Raw genomic sequence first — 18,198 nt, 5'->3', positions numbered from 1 at the left:
TGTGGTTGCAGATTGCTCTTGCAGGCAGAGAGGATAAAAAATACCTACTGCTTGGGCAGTGTTTTCCTGTTACAGTAGTGACCTTGACAGAAGTTAAAAAAAATAAATAGCAAACAATCCAATTTTGGCTGTTGCTATCAGTCTATAACTGAAAGCTCCCATCAGTCCTGGGGTTTCATACGGAGCAGTAATTCGGCACCAATCCCAGCGGAGTGACACTTGCCGGCTGGAATCCAGAGTGTCACTGTGCAGCTCCCTCAGGCGCCACATACATCACTTGGCTCTGCCGACTTCAGCCATAGATCTCCTTTTTCCTCCTCCCTGCCCACTCAGCCCCATTCAGCACTAGGTCCACTGGGCTGGAGGCTCTGATGGTGAGATGCATACATACTGGCTGGGACAGTGCTGACTTGCAGTCAGGCAGACCATGGAAGGAGCCTGAAGGGACAGAAGCTGGCTTGCAAGGGTTTGTTGGGTCAGTTTCCTCACTTCCCTTCAGTGATGAGTCCCAGAGTATGCCTGCCTCTGGGCCTTCGCTGACACTATTACCCCATTACAAAGGTCTTCTCTCTTCCCACCAACCTCCAAGGTGGTACCGTCTAGGGAGTCTGTTGTAAGGCTTTGTGCCTACCCCAGGCCCTGGGACCTCTGGTGCACTGAAATAACTTCCTGTTTGTCTCTCCTTCCTGGACCATGAGGTCACTGGTTACAAGACCATGTTTATTCATCTCTATAGTTCCAGCGCCTAGCAAAGGGCCTGGCTCACAGCAGGCGTCAATTTGTGTTGCTAACTGAATAAAGGTGACTACCGTTTGCAGAATGGCTGCTGTATGCCAGGCACTGTACTCAGCACCTTACACACAGCGTCTGCTTTAATTATTTCAGCTGTCTCCATCTGAGGTTTGGCTCTTCTTTTGGCTCACAGTGAGGCAAGTTGTGCAGAAAAGCACGCTTTGCTCCAGACAGACCTGAGTTCACCCCTCAACTTCATCTACTTCCTAGCTAGCTGACCTTGGGGAAGTTAAGCTCCCAGAATCTTAGTTTTCCTCATTAAAACACAGGATAGTATTGATAGTTTTGGCTTGTAGGATTCTTGTGGAATGCCACAAGGTGAGGATTAAATGAGATAATGCATTAATATATAAGTTCTTAGCAGAGTCTCTGGCACATAGCATTAAGAGGTAGTCTGAGTGACCAAAATGGCTACCTTCTACCTAACCCTTATTAAGCCTTTGATAAATGTGACTCCTCTTCTCCTTCACTGCATTTTGATAACAGACTGTCTAATCTAGTGCCTTTTTTGTTTTTGGTACTGGAATCCTTTAACTAATGTAATTGTAGGTGGAATTCCACAGATGAAAGGAAGAGTTACTCTGGCTCAAGCAGAAGCCAGAAGCCAAGTCCACTTGGTTGCTACCACTGCCCCAGAGGCAGCTCTCAAGGCTCCATCTCTAGGAACCCTAGGTCTGCAGCGTGCAGTCTCAACACTCACCCGGCTCTAGAGGTGCCTCCACTGCCTGAGGCGGCTCATCTTTGCTGTCAGCTTTCCTGACATGATAGAGAATTCCACCTCTGGGTACTTTCCACCCATTGGTCTGTGGGGCCTCACAGAACGTATCTTTTCCCTTTGCCATAGGCAAAGTCTAACATAACTTTTCTTTCCACTTTGTTGATTTGGGTATGACCAGTGTGGCCTCCCTAAGTCTTCTGTGGGGAAACACTTCTACTTCCTGTGACTCTTCTTCAGCATCATGGTTTTAGGTTGTTTGGTATTCCTGTTTATTTCTTGGGCAAAGGAAATGACTCTTGACTTCTATGGAGATGACAGGTGGGGTGGGGAAAGTTATACCGTGAACTGGTTAGTTTTCCAGGATGTTTCTAGATGGTCTTGGGAAAGATTCAAACCATGGCCTAAATCTCAGCACATTCTGATTCTCCCCAGCCTGGTGTCCCAAATATCTACGCCAATTCAGAAAAACCTCGGAAAATGGATCAGACTTCTTGATAAAAATGTAAAGGACACTGAGATTAAGCCAGGCAGGCAGAAGATCACAGCTTCATGTTGCTTTACCAATGCTTAACATAGAGTTTGTGCTAAAAAACATGAAATGAATGATTGACTTTTCATATATATATATATATATAGAGAGAGAGAGAGAGAGAGAGAGAGAGAGAGACAGAGTCTCACTCTGTCGCCAAGGCTGGAGTACTCCAAGGCTGGAGTACAGTGGCACTGTGTTGGCTCACTGCAACCTCCGTCTCCCGGGTTCAAGCAATTCTCTTGCCTCAGCCTCCCAAGTAGCTGGGATTATAGGCGCCCGCCACCACGCCCGGCTAGTTTTTATATTTTTAGTAGAGATTGGTTTTCCCCATGTTGGCCAGGCTGGTCTTGAACTCCTGACCTCAGGTGATCCACCCATCTTGGCCTCCCAAAGTGCTGAGATTACAGGCGTGAGCCACCGCACCCAGCAATGATTGACTTTTAAAGACATGAGCCATGTGCCCAGCCTTATGAAAGGCTAGCCAGTGGAGTAAACTAGAGAAGGAAAAATATTTGATATGTATATATTCTATTTGAAGGAGAGGAGAAAGAAGGATGGGAGGAGCTTGGTAAGGGCTCTATAAATACAGGCTACTATTGTTCCTGTCTTTGGGGAGATGGGGAGGAAGGCTACAAAACCGAGTTCAAGGCTCTGCTCTGATAGGGATCCACTAGAGGAGAAGAGAAGGCAGGAATTCAGCCTGCAGAAGCAGAGGGCACTGAGCTGAGAGAGGTACTGTAAAGGAGCCACCCAGGAGAGCAGGAGTGGGAGAGAGAGCATCTTCTTAATAAAAGCCACACACAATTAGCCTCAGAAGCCCTCACCTGGAGCCATCAGCGACCAGCTTCCCATGCTGCATCTTGGCTGGATAATCGCAGTCACTGGTTTCCATCAGTCTTGATTTAATATGGCACCCCTCCTGGCTGTGAGTGCATTTACAGGAAAGGGCTGGGAGGCCGAGGCGAAGCCTAGCTGGGCTCGCTCTGCTTAGAGGTAGGTGGCTGGGCTGAGTGGCTCTGCGGGGGAGGGTTACAGAAGGGATATGGCAGGCGTCCCAACTGTTGGGCATCCCTCAGGGCAGAGGTCTGACAGTGAACCTGGCAGTGTGTTCACTGAGGGGGCAGCTGTGGTAGGGGTGGGGGGTAGGCAGAACAAAACCCTGGGCAAGAATGGGAAGGTAGGTATGGAGGGGGAAGAGAAGAGAGGCCAAGCTGCAGTTTGCCTCTCAAGGGGAGGTCAGGTCTATACAGTCCACCTGCTACTCATAAATAAACTCAGGTATGCCCCATGTTCCTGAGTCCCTGACTCAGATGGTAACTCACATCATAGTCGGGGCTTCTACCATGCCCTGAAATGGTATGACATAGAGGCCTGGGAAGGGAGGTCAACAAAGGGAATGAGGGGATAACAGATGAGATGGTCGGGGCAGGGATGATGATGGAGAAAGCCTGGAGGAGGGGAATGATAAAACAGGAGCCCAGGAGTGCCAACAAAGAAGTCTAGGGGATGTAGAGCACATGGGAACACAAGACTGGGAGATGAGAGAGGCACCTAAGGAATTTGAAAGTCTCTTAAACAAGCCCACAAAGTACACATCCCTGTAGAGGAAGGCTGAACACAAAGCAGGTGTCAGCCCCTTCACATTTGGTAATCACTAGGTCGGCATCCCAGATTCCATTCTCCTCTCTTCCAGTCCATCCTCCTTTTGCTGCTAAAGCCAATATTTTAAACATGTAAATCTGATCATGTCACTCCTCTGCAAATAGCTAGGTGGATCAGAGACAAGACTGATGAGAGAAGGTTAAGAAGGGCGAAGAGTGGCTAAAGTGAGAAAATGAGTTTGTGCTCATCTCAGGTGGAACTCCTGACCTCAGGTGATCCACCCGTCTTGGCCTCCCAAAGTGTTGGGATTACAGGCGTGAGCCACCATGCCCAGCAATGATTGACTTTTAAAGACATGAGCTATGTGCCCAGCCTTGTGAAAGGCTAGCCAGTGGAGTAAACTAGAGAAGAAAAATACTTGATATGTATATATTCTATTTGGAGCAGAGGAGAAAGAAGGATGGGAGGAGCTTGGTAAGGGCTCTACAAATACAGGCTACTACAGGCATCATATCAAAGGGATGTGATGTTGATTTATCTCATAACTGGTAGTCTTAACTTCGATCACTAGGTTAAGGTGGCAGCTGCCAGGTTTCTTCACTGTTATTTTTCCCTTTGTAATTAAAAAGTATCTTGTGGGGAGAGACTTTGACACTGTGTAAATATCCTGTTACTCGTCAAACTTCAACTCATTAATTTTAGCTTTCACATTGGGACTGGCTGTTTTAATCCTCATAGCCCTATTAAGTTGATAGTATCATCATCCCCATTATACAGAGATGAAGTAAATTCAAGCAAGGTTCCACTGGCAGCAAGTGTAGAGACAGAACACTAACCCTTGCAGTCTGATTCCAAAGCCTGCACCATCCACTTGGAGATAAGGAGAGACTTGCCTTCAGGGAGTTCAGTCTGTTTAAGAAGATGAGACTTAAAACAGAAATTTTCTATCTGTTAGAAGTATTAATGCTTCTAGTAAAGGGCAACTTGATACATTTACTGAAAATAAACCCCACAGGGTGTTCTTGCCAGAAATGCATAATCTTGAGTTTAATCACAATGAAACAGCAGATAAACCCAAATTGAGGGACATTCTACAAAATAACAAACCTGCACTTGTTAAAATGTCAAGGTCAGCCGGGCGCAGTGGCTCACACCAGTAATCCCAGCACTTTGGGAGACCGAGGCGGGCAGATCACGAGGTCAAGAGATCAAGACCATTCTGGCCAACATGGTGAAACCTCGTCTTTACTAAAAATACAAAAATTAGCTAGGCGTGGTAGTGGGCGCCTGTAGTCCCAGCTACTCTGGAGGCTGAGGCAGGAGAATTTCTTGAACCCAGAAGGCGGACGTTGCAGTGAACTGAGATCACACCACCGCACTCCAGCTTGGTGACAGGGCGACACCCCATCTCAAAAAAAAAAAAAAAAGAAAAAGTCAAGGTCATAAAAGTCAAGGAAAGACTGAGGAACCATTCCAGATTATTATGTTTTATTTTTCTTTTTGATTTCCACATCATAACGTTTGGATCATTCTAGATTAAAGAAGGTTAAAGAGACATGACAACCGAATGCAACTTGGATTTTGAAACCGTCTTTTCTTGTAAGGAGAATTATTAGGACAACTTGTGAGATCGGAATAACATCTGTAGATTAGTTAATATCAATATTAATGCCCTGATTTTGATGATTATACTGAGGTTCTATAAGAAAATGTCCTCGTTTTTTTAGGAGATGCATACAAATATTTAGGGGTAAAGGGACATCATGTGTAAACTTAAATCATTCAGAAGAAAATTATATATATATCCTTATAAGTATTAGTTATGTACATAAAAATAAAGCAAGTATGATAAGATGTTAACAGTTGGGAATCTAAGTGAAGGATTTATAGGAATTAATTGTACTATCTCTAAAATTATGCAAAAATAAAAGTTAAAAATATCAGGATAATGCCTACCCTTGGGGGATGAGTCAGGAAGAGAGCCTGAGGCAGGCTTTTGGGGTACTTCTAACAGTCTATTTCTCGATAAGGTATGTCTTGTTTGTGAAAATAAAGTGAGCTGTACATTCCTGATATGTGTATCTTATACAAGTATACTTCAATAAAAAGCTTTTAAAAGTTAAAAAAAAGGCCAGGCATGGTGGCTCATGCCTATAATCCCAGCACTTTGGGAGGCCAAGGCGGGTGGATCACTTGAGGCCAGGAGTTTGAGACCAGCCTGGCCAACATGGTGAAACCTCATCTCTACTAAAAATACAAAAATTAGCCGGTTGTGGTGTGGCCCCCTATAATCCCAGCTACTGGGGAGGCTGAGGCAGGAGAATCGCTTGAACCTGGAAGGCAGAGGTTGCAGTGAGCTGAGACTGCGCCACTGCACTCGAGCCTGGGCGACGCAGCAGGACTCCATCTCAAAAAAAGAAAAAAATAAAAATAAATAAAAGTTAAAAAAAAAGGGAAAGAGAAAGTTGGTCCCTAAAAAGCACTTAGCACTGTCTGGCCCATACCATAGTAAGCCACAGGGCCAAGTACAGAGCCAGACACATGGCAAGCTGGCACCTGTAATGAGAGGCAAAGCACGGAATAGGTTGAGCAAGGCCGAGGGGAGGAAGAACATAACCCTCCTACCCTCCTGTGTGCTCCTCCTCTCCCCTCCTGCAGGGCTGCACTCAGCTCTGAGAGGAGCACCCAGGCTCTCAGCCTGGAATGCGGGCCCAGGGGAGCATCACATCCCTAGCTGCCCCTGAAGCAAATGAAAAAATATAGAGATAGGAAATGTGCTTGTGATGCTGTCACTGGGATATGCAAATAAAATATATAGGATAGGCCTATCTGCCTAATATTCCTGCCAATGCATTCTTTGGGTGTGATTAAAACGAGTAATAAATTCCTCGTGAGTCTCAGTGCAGTGAGGATTGGGAGTGGAGATGCAGGCTGGCACGAGCACATTCCCTTCAGCTGAATATTTATCATGGCATAGCTCCACATATTTTTGTTTTATCTGCTATCATGTCAACAGAGATGTATTTCTACCTCTCCTTCGTCTCTTAGTTAAGACATGAAAATGGTCCTGGCTTTAAGTATTAAACTCTCCATCTATTAAAATCCTTCAAAGTGAGATTACAGGATACCTCCTCTTTGAAGCTTGCCCTGCTCTCTCTGCCAGGAGGTGATCCACGCTTTCTTGGAAACTCTACCAACTCTGCGAACCCTCCTAAGACAAATCAGTCTGCAGGTATCAGAGTTAAGAGTGCCTGCCTCTCCCCGCCGCAGATGGCAAACTCAGGGACAGGGCTGGGCCTCGTCACCTCTAGATATTCTCAGGGGGTCTAAGGAGGCTTCGGCGCAGAGAATGCTGAAAGAACTGAGGAAGCCAACAGTGAGGGACACATCATTCAGACCACTTAATGTGACAGAGATTCTAGGGTAAATGACGCATTTTAAAGGGCAGAATTAAATAAAAAATTAGGCTTATGGATAATTTTAAATGGAAAAATCACCAATAATATTAAGTGAATAAAAAGCAAATTCCAAATATAGAATAGGATCGTAACTCCTTCGGGCCAAGTAGGAAACAAAAGTGTCTGATAATCAAGGACATAATAATATAAGAGGGAATGGGGGGCCCTGTGGCTGGACAGTGCACACGCCCAATCTCCAAGGCATTACAATCACATTTTTGGAAAACTCTGGGTGGCTATATGAAATGTGGCTGCCAGTTTGAGAACTCCTGGTATATATGGTGGACTGTCAACCACAATTTTTTTTAAAAGGCCATCTATATAACTATACATAGATATGATCCAGAGAAGGCTAATACCATATCGTAAGAGGAAACCTATTGTTCAATTCCTAATAGTCACTTATAACAACTTGGTTTTCTGTAAATCATCTGCTTGCTTTCCTGCAGCTTCAGTTTTCCCATCTGTGAAACAGGGGTAACAAGAACTATTTCACAGATTTGCTACAGGATTAGAAAAAATATATATTTGAGCACGTGGCACAGTACCTAGATGCATTTGATAAAAACAGTACCTATTATTGTTATAATTAATTAAAAATATTAATAGTAGTTATGTCTTGGTAGAAGGGCTACAGTCTTTGAATTAAATTCAGCTCAGTTGTCATCTCTTCCAGGAGGTCTTCCTTGATAAGTTATACCACTGATGACTCAGTGGTGTCATGGTTTACTTGCCTGTCTCCCTATCAGACTGTAGCCCCTTCAGTGTTTTACTCACTGTAGCTCCTTGAGTGTTTTACTCATCAGTCTTCTTCCCATCTAGCCCAGAGTCTGGCACATAGATGTCATTCATAAATATGTACTATATTATTTCTCTTTATTTTACTTTTCTGTATCTCTAAAACTTCTATAATGGGACATATAACTTTAATACAAGTTTTCTATGAGCATAATTTGACTACAGAGTGGTAGGTGGAGGTGGAGGAGGCTGAGCTGGGTGGCAGGGGGATTGTGAGCGGACAGAAGGGGAGCCAGATAAGATCAGAGTGATAGCAACCCATGTCTAGACAAAGAGCCAGGAGATGAAGCCCAGGCTGGAGCTTCAGCAGCCTCCAGGCCTGAGTCATTATGTTACAGATGCAGGGCCTGAACTCAGAGGCAGCTGCTTCTTACTTACTGGCAGAGGGAGAAGAAACCAGGTATAAAATGGTGTTCTTCCCACAAAAGCCTGCCTCACAATTTTGAAGAGGAAGCTTTTTGCAGTTTGGAGGAAAAATGCAGAACAGAATGAATGGGTGACCAAGTAGATGCTGAATAACTGAGAGAAAGCCAATGCTGCTGACATCCAGGGAGGGCTGAGGGGTGCTTCACATACGTAGAATTTGATGGGACAGCAAAGCAATTAGGTGGAGATGCTCAGTGGACACATTCAGAATGGAGAAAGTCCAGACTGGATGCACAGAGGTGACAACAGATGAAATGGTCTTCCAGCTGAGAGCTACGGAATCCCTGGACTGGCTCCAAGTGGTTTTCTTAGCCTCTAAGGCAGCGCCTCCATGGTGGGACAGCTGTGTTAGGGCTCTTCCCTGAAGCTGCTGCCCAATAAGCCTACCCACTGTGGCTCTGCCATGGAACAAATCTCATTCCCTCTCACTCAGAGCTGTTCCTGTGCTCTTCCTCTTCTGGCCAGATGTCCTATTACCATCAGCTTTCTCTCGTGGCACAGTTCCTCTTGCCACCCTACTGCCCTTCTCTGCACAGATTCTAAGAGATCAATGTCTACTTCGAATATGGTATCTATAATTGCTCTCCATGCTCCAGAAGGGTCTGACTGGCACAGGGGATTGCAGCTGCCATTTGTTCACTCTGGACATTAGCCCTGTAACAATGTGGCCAACATCAAGCCACTTCCCTTGGGTAGCTAAATTTTGTGAAGGGTCCTTCAGTGGGCCTAACCCTCCACCAGCACTGGCACTAAGGGGGCCTGTTCTCTTGCTTCAGTGGCCAGATCACTGCCTGCTCTGTCACACAAGTTCAAAAGCCACAGGTACTCTTGGCCAAGTCCAGGGCTGGTCTCTCAGGGGGAAAGGCACTGGGCTTGAAAGGGGAGCTGAGGATGAGAGTGCAGTCCCTAAGGTTAGGCGCAACAGTGCTAAGGGATTTCCTTAAGGCACTTGGGGAAGTTGACCCAATCTCCCGACCTGCTCCTAGGATAGAAAAATCTGAACAAAAGGAGAGAAGCACTTGCCCTCTGAAATTTAGTAGTTCTTTCTGGTCACAAGGGCCCCTGGGGATGGGTTGTGAAAAACTAGTCACCCTTCCTAATTCCTTCCTTTCTCCAGGAGAAACTACTGCAAGACAGTTACTAAAATTACCAGGGAGGCAAACTCTGTATGGTTGATGTTGATTATCAAATATTTCCAGCTCTCCCGTTCTACGCATATGGTAGGATTACTCTTCCTGGTCCCCTTATGATTGGTTTGGAACATGGTTCTGGCCAATGAATAGTGAGTGGACGGAAAGGATCCTCCTTCTAGGCTGAGCATTTAACTGTGGATGTAAGACCCTTCAGAGCATCCTTTTCCCTCTGGCAAGCAACCAGCAACATTCCAGTGGGTGGCTGCTCTGCCTGCTGGGATTTCTAAGTGCCTAGGATGAATAGAGCCTGCCCTCATCCACAACCACAAGGAACATGCAACATAAGGCAAAAATAAATATTATTTTGTTTCATTTTAAACCACTGAAATTTGGGGTTGTTACAATAGCATAATCTAGCTTATCCTGACTGATCCATATATAATCATACGTTGCCTAGAACCTTAGAAACCATTTAGTACAATGTTTTCATATCACAGAAGACTGAGCTTTAATGAGGGGAAGTGCTAGCCCAAGCTCACATGGGCAGTGAGTGGTGAAGCTAGGATCAGAACCCACATCTCTTCAGTCTCATTCCAGGGAGCTAAGTGCTTGGACTTAAGACAGAGAATATTTGCCACTAGGTGGGACCTGCCACACTGAATCATCTCAAGGTACTTCGGCCAATTTGTGGATAACAGACTCCTTGATGCTGGAAAGGGCACAAGAGTAAAAGTAAAAAACCTGGTCTTTGCAGTCCCTGTCCTGCCACTGAACCTACCACATGACCTGTAGTCAAGCCTATTATGTTCAGTTTTGATGCTAACTCACTCTGGGACCAAAGGCAAGCCACATTACAGCCCTAGGCTCCAGTTTCTCCAGGAGTAAAATAAGTCAGCTGATTTAGGTTTCAGAGATTGAAACTTGTGGCAACAACAGAGTCCCCTCAGAGACTTCCCCAGGAGGGAAGGGCAGGCCACATGGGCAGTGCTCTAGTCCGTCTCTCTCCTTCTACTCGAACAACTCAATTTTCCTCTGATTTATTGGCTTATGCTTTTGTAAGATTTCCCATCACTGGACTTGATTTCTAAAGTCCCTGCTAGCTCTGAGATTTTGTGATTCTAGTTCTAGTTCTGTCCAGTAGTTCCTGAGTTACTTAGCCCTGTTTTCAGGGAGTTCAAAAGTTTGGTTGGGAAGACAGAATTAGAATGGAGGATTTTTTGGCTCAGATTCTATACTAGGCTTTCTGGAGTTTGCGTGGAGGGGAGGGGAGGGGTGAAGGAATAGTTCAAGAGTGATGCTGGGAAAAGATGGTTTGATGAGGCTGTAGAATACATGAGGCCTAGGAAAAATACGACTAAAATCTTTGCTTGGGCTAAAGATTTTGTCTGGCTAGCACCCCCTCCTCTGAAAAGGACCTGGGAGACCCATCACTTCATAAACCAAATTTAAAGGTAATGCTCAGCAGCCAGAAGTGGCCAAGGCCACTCCCTGGTCATGACAGGCGCAGCTTCCTATTCTTGATGAGACTGGGGGCTGGATTTGTATTTAAACAGATAATAATCACCTAAGGAGAAGTGGCCTTTGGTGTAAAGCCTGACATAATTTAATGAGTGAAGGATTAAATGATGCGTGGAGTGTCCACAGGCCTCCTCCCTTCCCTGAGACTTACCTTGGTTTCAGAAGTCCTCAGAAGCTTCATCACTTCCCCTTCTCGGGCATAATCCAAGGGCGTGTGTCCCATTTCATTCCTCTGCAGGGGGTTGGCTCCTGGCAAGAGAAGAAGGATAAATAGTCAGAGGCTCTATGAATGATCAGTGGAACCTCAACCTTCCCTTGGAGGTGGCTTAGGGCTCTGATTTCTATGTTGGGAATGTCCATGGACACCTACAAATGGTGGAAAAACATGGGACTGGGGCTCCTACACGTGCATGCACACATGTTCCATAACATACTCCATACACATAGATGCATTGTAAATACACAAATACACACAGCTGAACATGCTAACACAGTATGCCAAACAACTACACAGGTTAATATACTCCAGCACAAATACATGTAAACACACAATTTCATACATGTATTCATTAAAATGTCCCTATTTTCCGGGTTCACGCCATTCTCCTGCCTCAGCCTCCCGAGTCGCTGGGAGTACAGGCACCCACCACCACGCCCGGCTAATTTTTTGGAGAGATGGGATTTCACCATGTTAGCCAGGATGGTCTCAATCTCCTGACCTCATGATCTGCCCGCCTGAAGCCAAGGTAAGTCTCAGGGAAGGGAGGAGGCCTGTGGACACTCCACGCATCATTTAATCCTTCACTCATTAAATTATGTCAGGCTTTACACCAAAGACCACTTCTCCTTAGGTGATTATTATCTGTTTAAATACAAATCCAGCCCCCAGTCTCCTCAAGAATAGGAAGCTGCCCCTATCAGCGTACAGATAAACGTTCATTCATGAAGCCATACAAAGGGTTCCTTTCTAAAGCAGAGAATATCCCAAATAACAATTAAATGGTTCCCCTTCTTTCTGTTTTCTCCTGCTCTCCTTTTATGCGCTCTTACCTGTGGGCATTTCCTATCTGTCTGAGTCAGCTAAGACCTCTGGAAGGGCATGGGCACCACCAGCAACCTGTCTATGCCACTCTAGCTGTTGGTGGTTGAGTGTGTGTGGCTGAGCATTTCCTCCAATCATTAGTTCCTGTGACTTAAGGACAAAGACTTTAAGTATGACAAAAAGAAGGGGTTAGCTTGGGGCCATGTATCTACCTTGTCTCTAAGTACTGGCAGCTGACAAGCCTGTATAAAGTGTCTACCTTGTGCCAGCCCTGGCAGTTATGGAGGAAAGGTCACTCTGACTCTCTGTGCTGTCACAGCCTTCCCAAAGCCCACATCTAAGCACCTCACTCTCTTCTTCAGAAACCACCCATTCTATTCAAGTCGGCAGACCCTGAATGAATGGGGCCTGAGGATGCAGAAGAATTAGATCTGGCCCTGCCCTAAAGGTACTCCTCTCATGGCAGGAAGACAGAAACATAATTAGAAAACTGCTTTGTACACAGCAGATGCTCAATAAATGTGTGTTACACAGAACATTAAGGTAATAATTATCTAGTATTTTTTGAGCTTCTCTCTTGCTCAGGAAGTACTATCTGCATAATAGAAGGTTAAGACTCAGTCCCTGCCAAAGGATATAATGGGCTGGCTGGGAAACCAACTAGCACAGGGTATGGCTCAGGGTGGGTGTCCAACCACTGTTGATGGACAGTAAAAACCAGTGTTTCTCAATCCAGTATGTGAAAACATTTATATCATGATACAGAAGTATTCCTATTCTACTTAAAAAGAAAAAGTTTTTTTAATTGAAAAAAAATTTTTTGGCCGGGTTCAGTGGCTCACGCCCATAATCTCAGCACTTTGGGAGGCCGAGGCAGGCAGATCACAAGGTCAGGAGATTGAGACCATCCTGGCTAACACGGTGAAACCCTGTCTTTCCAAAAAATTAGCTGGGCGTGGTGGTGGGTGCCTGTAGTCCCAGCTACTCGGGAGGCTGAGGCGGGAGAATGGCGTGAACCTGGGAGGCAGAACTTGCAGTGAGCGGAGATTGCACCACTGCACTCCAGCCTGGGTGACAGAGCGAGACTCCGTCTCAAAAACAAAAACAAAAACAAAAAAAACAAATGTTTAGGAGACAGGGTCTCACTATGTTGCCCAGGCTAGTCTTGAATTCCCGGGCTCAAGCAATCCTCCTGCCTTGGCCTCCCAAAGTGCTGGAATTACAGGCGTGGGGCCACCACACCCAGCCACAAGTCTCTACTTCTTCTTTTCTTACTTTTTTATTTTTATTTTTTTTTGAGACAGGGTCTCACTCTGTTGCCCAAGCTAGAGTGCAGTGGCGCGATCTCTGCTCACTGCAACCTCCACCTCCTGGGATCAAGCAATTCTCCACCTCAGCCTCCTGATCACAGGCATGTGCCATGATGTCTGGCTAATTTTTGTATTTTTAGTAGAGATGGGGGTTTCACCATGTTGGCCAGGCTGGTCTCAAACCCCTGACCTCAGGTAATCCTTCCACTTTGGCCTCCCAAAGTGCTGGGATTACAGGTGTGAGCTACCATGCCCAGCCACAGTCTCTACTTCTTAAAAGACCCTATCAACTTATGAACAACAGTAACAATTTATTAAGCATTTACATGTGGCTGTCTGCCTGAGTGGCAGAGGAAGTGGATAAAGCTCTATAGAGATGTGGGAGGTAGAGGGGGAAGGGGCAGGCCATAGGAAATACAATCCAGGTGAAGGAAACTTTTATTATCAATAAGAAAAAAATAATTTTTTTTACACAGTATTATCTTCTAACAGGAATTTAGTGCAGAATATTGACAAATACATTGTTTTTTATTAAGATACAATTCACACACCATAAAATTAAACCTTTCAAAGTATACAATTCAAGGCCAGGCACAGTAGTTCATGCCTGTAATCCCAGCACTTTGGGAGGCCGAGGTGGGCAGATCACTTCAGGCCAGGAGTTCGAGACCAGCCTGGCCAACATGGTGAAACCCCATCTCTACTAAAAAAAAAAAAAAATTAGCCGGGCATGGGGGCACATGCTGGTAATCCCAGCTATTTGGAAGGCTGAAGCATGAGAACTGCATGAACCCAGGAGGCAGAGGTAGCAGTGACCTGGGATCATGCCGCTGCACTCCAGCCTGGGCAACAGACTTGTCTAAAAAATGGAAAGGAAAGGAAAAAGGAAAGGAAATGAGGTATACAATTCAGTAGTTTAAAATATACCATTCCAGAACATTTTCACCCTCCTCCAAAAGAAATCCCCTATCTATTATCAGACACTCCCCCTACCCCTAGCCCTGGCAAACATTAGTTTACTTTCTGTCTATGGATTTGCCTATTCTGGACACTTCCTATGAATGGAGTTGTATAATATGTGGCCTTTTGTGTCTGACTTCTTCAAGCTTACCAGAATGTTTTCAAGGTTCATCCATGTGGTAGCATGGCTGAATAGTACTCCATTCTGTGGATATACTACGTTTTGTTTATCTATCAGGTGATGATGGACATTTAAGCTATTTCCCCTTTTTGGCTATGATATAAACAGTGCCATGAACATTCATACACGAGTCTTCGTGTAGATGTATGTTTTCATGTCTCCTGGGCAGATCATTGGAGTCATGATGTAATAATAGTAACACTGCTATTTATTGAGCAATTACTCTGTGCCAGACACTGTGCTCAGTATTTTCTATATATTTTATCAGTTAATCCTCACAACTACCCTGAGGGATAGGAATTAAAATCCTCAAGCTACAGGCTCAGAAAAGTGAAATAACTAGCCCAAGGCCACAAAGCTAGCTTTATTTGCTTGAACTAGGAGTAAAAACCACCCCCAGGTTTTCCTAACTCCAATTCTCTACTCTCATGAGGGTGACCACAATATACCCCTGACGAAAAAGCCTTCAGCTGGCCTTTGCTTTCAGGACAAAGTGCAACCTCCCTAGGAAGCAGTGTGCCTGTGGTCTTCCTAACTACTGGGCAAGTCCTCAGAAGCTCCGTCAGAGCCTCATCCTTTCTTTCAATTTTGTTGGCACTTACTGGGCACTTTCTATCTGCAAGCTTCTGTGTGCAGGATAATGAAGGACTGGCAGAGCCAATGAACAGTTTCCTTCTTTACATTTCACGACTGTTCTATAGCAACTGATACCTTGGCCACTCTCTCCTGTGAGTTCTATAAAACCACTTTTCAGGTTTTCTTTCCGCTCTTGTGACCATTTCTTCTGTCTCTTTTGCAGACTCTTTAATAACCTTAAAGACTTCCTGTCTTTAAGATTATTAGGTGCTACCTAGAGTTCGAGTCCAGCACAATTCCACCTTTCCAGGAGCTCATGGGGACAAGAGATCACAGGCTGAGTGTCATCAGTGTGCTGAAGGAGGGACAGGCAGCACTGTGGGGCTCAGGAAGGAACAAAGTGCTCAGGGACTTGTTCGCCTAGCCCAGCCTTCCTGGCCCAGCCCCGCTGAGCTGCTTTCTCTGGCACTCAACACTGAGGGGCTCTGCAAGGGCTGAGGGGCCAGTGGCAGACAGCATCCTCCCCTCCCCCGAGAGCTAAACCACAGCAGAGGCAGAAAGGGAGCTGCAAAGAAGCAGTGGAAAGGTCTCTCCTTTCTTAGACAGCCTCAAGGGGAGCTTTGTCACTAGACATGAGCTGCGGTGGAAGGGAGGGTTAGGAAGAGACCTCTGGAAGGGGAAGAATGGCAAAGAGAAGAGTAGAAAAATGGTTAGGAGGAAAGAAATGGCAGAGAGAAGAGGAGGGGGAAGAGGAGACAAGGTGACAGAGGAAGACAGTGGAAGAATGAACAGAGAGTGAGATTAGCCTCTTCAAACAAGTGCTGTCAGTGATCTATATTTGCTTACAGAATGAAAAATGTGTGCCATAAACATTGGCCACTGAGTAATTTCTAGTAGGAGTCGTGTCACTTCTCATAAAGGATGGGATGGGGACAGGTAGGACATCTCTGCACCTGGGCCAGCCAGCACAGGGGCTCCTTTTAAAGTAGTACTGCACCTGTCTCCAGCCCAGAAGGCTCTCAGGTCAGGCTCCACCTGACCACTCATGGGGAAGGCTCCCCAAGGTTCTAGAGCCTCAGGGCAGCATGTCTGCCCCCACTTTAGGCAGGCTGAGGCAGGGGTACCATGGATAGTGTCCATCTAATATTAGGACCCCAGCCCTTCACCCTCGCTCTGACTTGACTAATTGCTGTAATAATTGATAGAACCTGACTTCTACCACTGATCGATTTCACCTTCATGGCCACAAACCATTACACTCCAATAAATAACCACGTTGGGCCTCACCCGCCTGCCCTCTCCAGGGGCATCAGGATGGCCCATGCCCTGGCCTGACCTCCCCTTGCCTCCCACCCAGGGCCCCTTCGGGCCGAGCAGCTGGTCTAGAGGGCCAGGCCTCCGGGAGCAAGTGAAAGGGCTGGATGGAGGTGGGGAGTGCTAATCGCAGGCCATCCGTCACTTCCCACTGGCTGTCTGGGGCTGGGGCAAACACCTGGAGCACCCCAGGCAGTGTGGTACAGGACCCCTCCCCTCCTCTCCCTCTTCAGATTAGTGTGTCCCAGCTTATAATATTTGATAAATAGCAGACTGGCTTCCTGGCAGCACTGCTGCGGCTGCGCCTGCCCGCTACAGCTGTGGAAGGTCACTCATTGGGGAAATATGTTTCTGTCAGTGGTATTGAAAAAAGTTTAGTGGAGTGACAGGCCTCAATTTTTCAAATTTTATTAACTCCATCCTCTTAACCATTTGTCTTGAATTCCTTCAGATTCTGGGGGATCTGTCAATAGGGCCTGGGCCAGGAAAGTCGTGTTGGGGCGGGGGGTGGGTGGTCGTGGGGCTGATGCTGATTGGTGCCACTATGGCTGGTTTGGACCTCATCACCCAGTGGCAATGCTGTTGGTGAGAGTGAAGGCCTGGCTCACTGGTGCTGAGAGAGCCCACTCCTCTTCTCTGTTTCAGTACCTGCCTTTGATTTGACACAATTATTGACTCTCCAAGTGGAAAAATGGTGAGTTCTTCTAATTCCCTAAGAAGATACTTCCTTCTACTATATCTCAAACGGGTGGTCACTCTGGCTCCTCTGAATGTCCCCAGTACCCAGCCCCAAGCTCATGGCTCTCCCAGGGGTGTCCCCCATTTAACTGAAGGCATATTTTTCACATATGAGCCCCAGATTCTCTCACCAACTCCACTTCCATCTTGGTTCTGAAAACATCTGTTCATCTTTTAAGACTCAGTCCAGGCTTCTCCTCCAGGAAGCCTTGTTTTCCTTCCACCGTAAGTTGAGTACCATCCTCTCTGCTCCCATAGGTCTTTTGGCTTCCATCTTACTGCATTGGTCACCCTGCATTAAAGTCTGTCTCATCTAAGACTGAGAGTTCTTACAAGCCAGCCACTGTGTTTGATACACTGCTATATATCCTTGCATGGGATGGGAACTCAATAATATTTGCCAGACGACTGAACCATATTCTCTCCAGGTGCCATCTTCTGAGGCCACACAGAATATGGCTGTTCTTTCTGCCCCAGGAGAACCTTTCTGATAGCAAGTACAAAACCAGGTACCTTTTTCCTGTAGACCAAAGTCCCCAGTTTCTTTGCTGGTCCCAGAAGCCTCTCTGCCTGGTTGGCAGAAGAGGTCAGGTCAGGCCCCGGTACCCTCTATGCTCTGTAGGTGGGAAGTGGGGAGGAAATGGTTGGAGAGAGAGGCCCACCTGCCTTTCCTAGGGAGAGTGCTGAAATTAGGGTGGAGGTGGGATTCAGATCTTCTCTGTGCTGGTGGCAAAAAGCTCATAAGCTGAGAGGGTGGCAGGAGGCTTGTCACTCCCTCCTCCCTTGACACTACTCTGTCCTGGCCCTTGCCTACCTCAAATAAGATAATGTGTATAAGACGGCTTAACAACAACAACAGTAACAACAGTAAATGTCCTATACAAATGTGTTGGCCTATTATTATCAATAACATTGAAATTCACGCCGCTCCCCACCCCTGGTTCTGTCAGCACACTGCCCTTCTAGTGATACGATTCCACTGCAATTCCCATGACTCAGCCCTTCCCTCTGAAAGAGCACTGGGCTGGGGAGCCAGTGACGGGCTGCCTCTCCCAGCTGTGTGATCCACCAGGGCACTTGTTCTACTTCTCTGGTGGTAA

At 46.2% G+C, this 18,198-nt stretch overlaps 1 protein-coding gene across 4 annotated transcripts in view; it reads right to left on the bottom strand.

The window, feature by feature from the left end:
• The window catches only part of CLPB (ClpB homolog, mitochondrial AAA ATPase chaperonin), a 150,470-nt gene that overhangs the window by 25,667 nt on the left and 106,605 nt on the right, over positions 1 to 18,198 (bottom strand). For all 4 annotated transcript variants that reach the window (XM_011993658.1, XM_011993659.1, XM_011993660.1 and 1 more), the window contains one exon: positions 11,129 to 11,226. In XM_011993658.1, the coding sequence (XP_011849048.1) occupies positions 11,129 to 11,226 (98 nt within the window). The remainder of the gene's footprint in view (positions 1 to 11,128; positions 11,227 to 18,198) is intronic.

Source organism: Mandrillus leucophaeus, unplaced genomic scaffold (genome assembly GCF_000951045.1).
Source record: "Mandrillus leucophaeus isolate KB7577 unplaced genomic scaffold, Mleu.le_1.0 Scaffold432, whole genome shotgun sequence".
In the NCBI taxonomy this organism is placed as follows: Eukaryota; Metazoa; Chordata; class Mammalia; order Primates; family Cercopithecidae; genus Mandrillus; species Mandrillus leucophaeus.
This window is presented reverse-complemented; position numbering and strand designations above follow the sequence as displayed.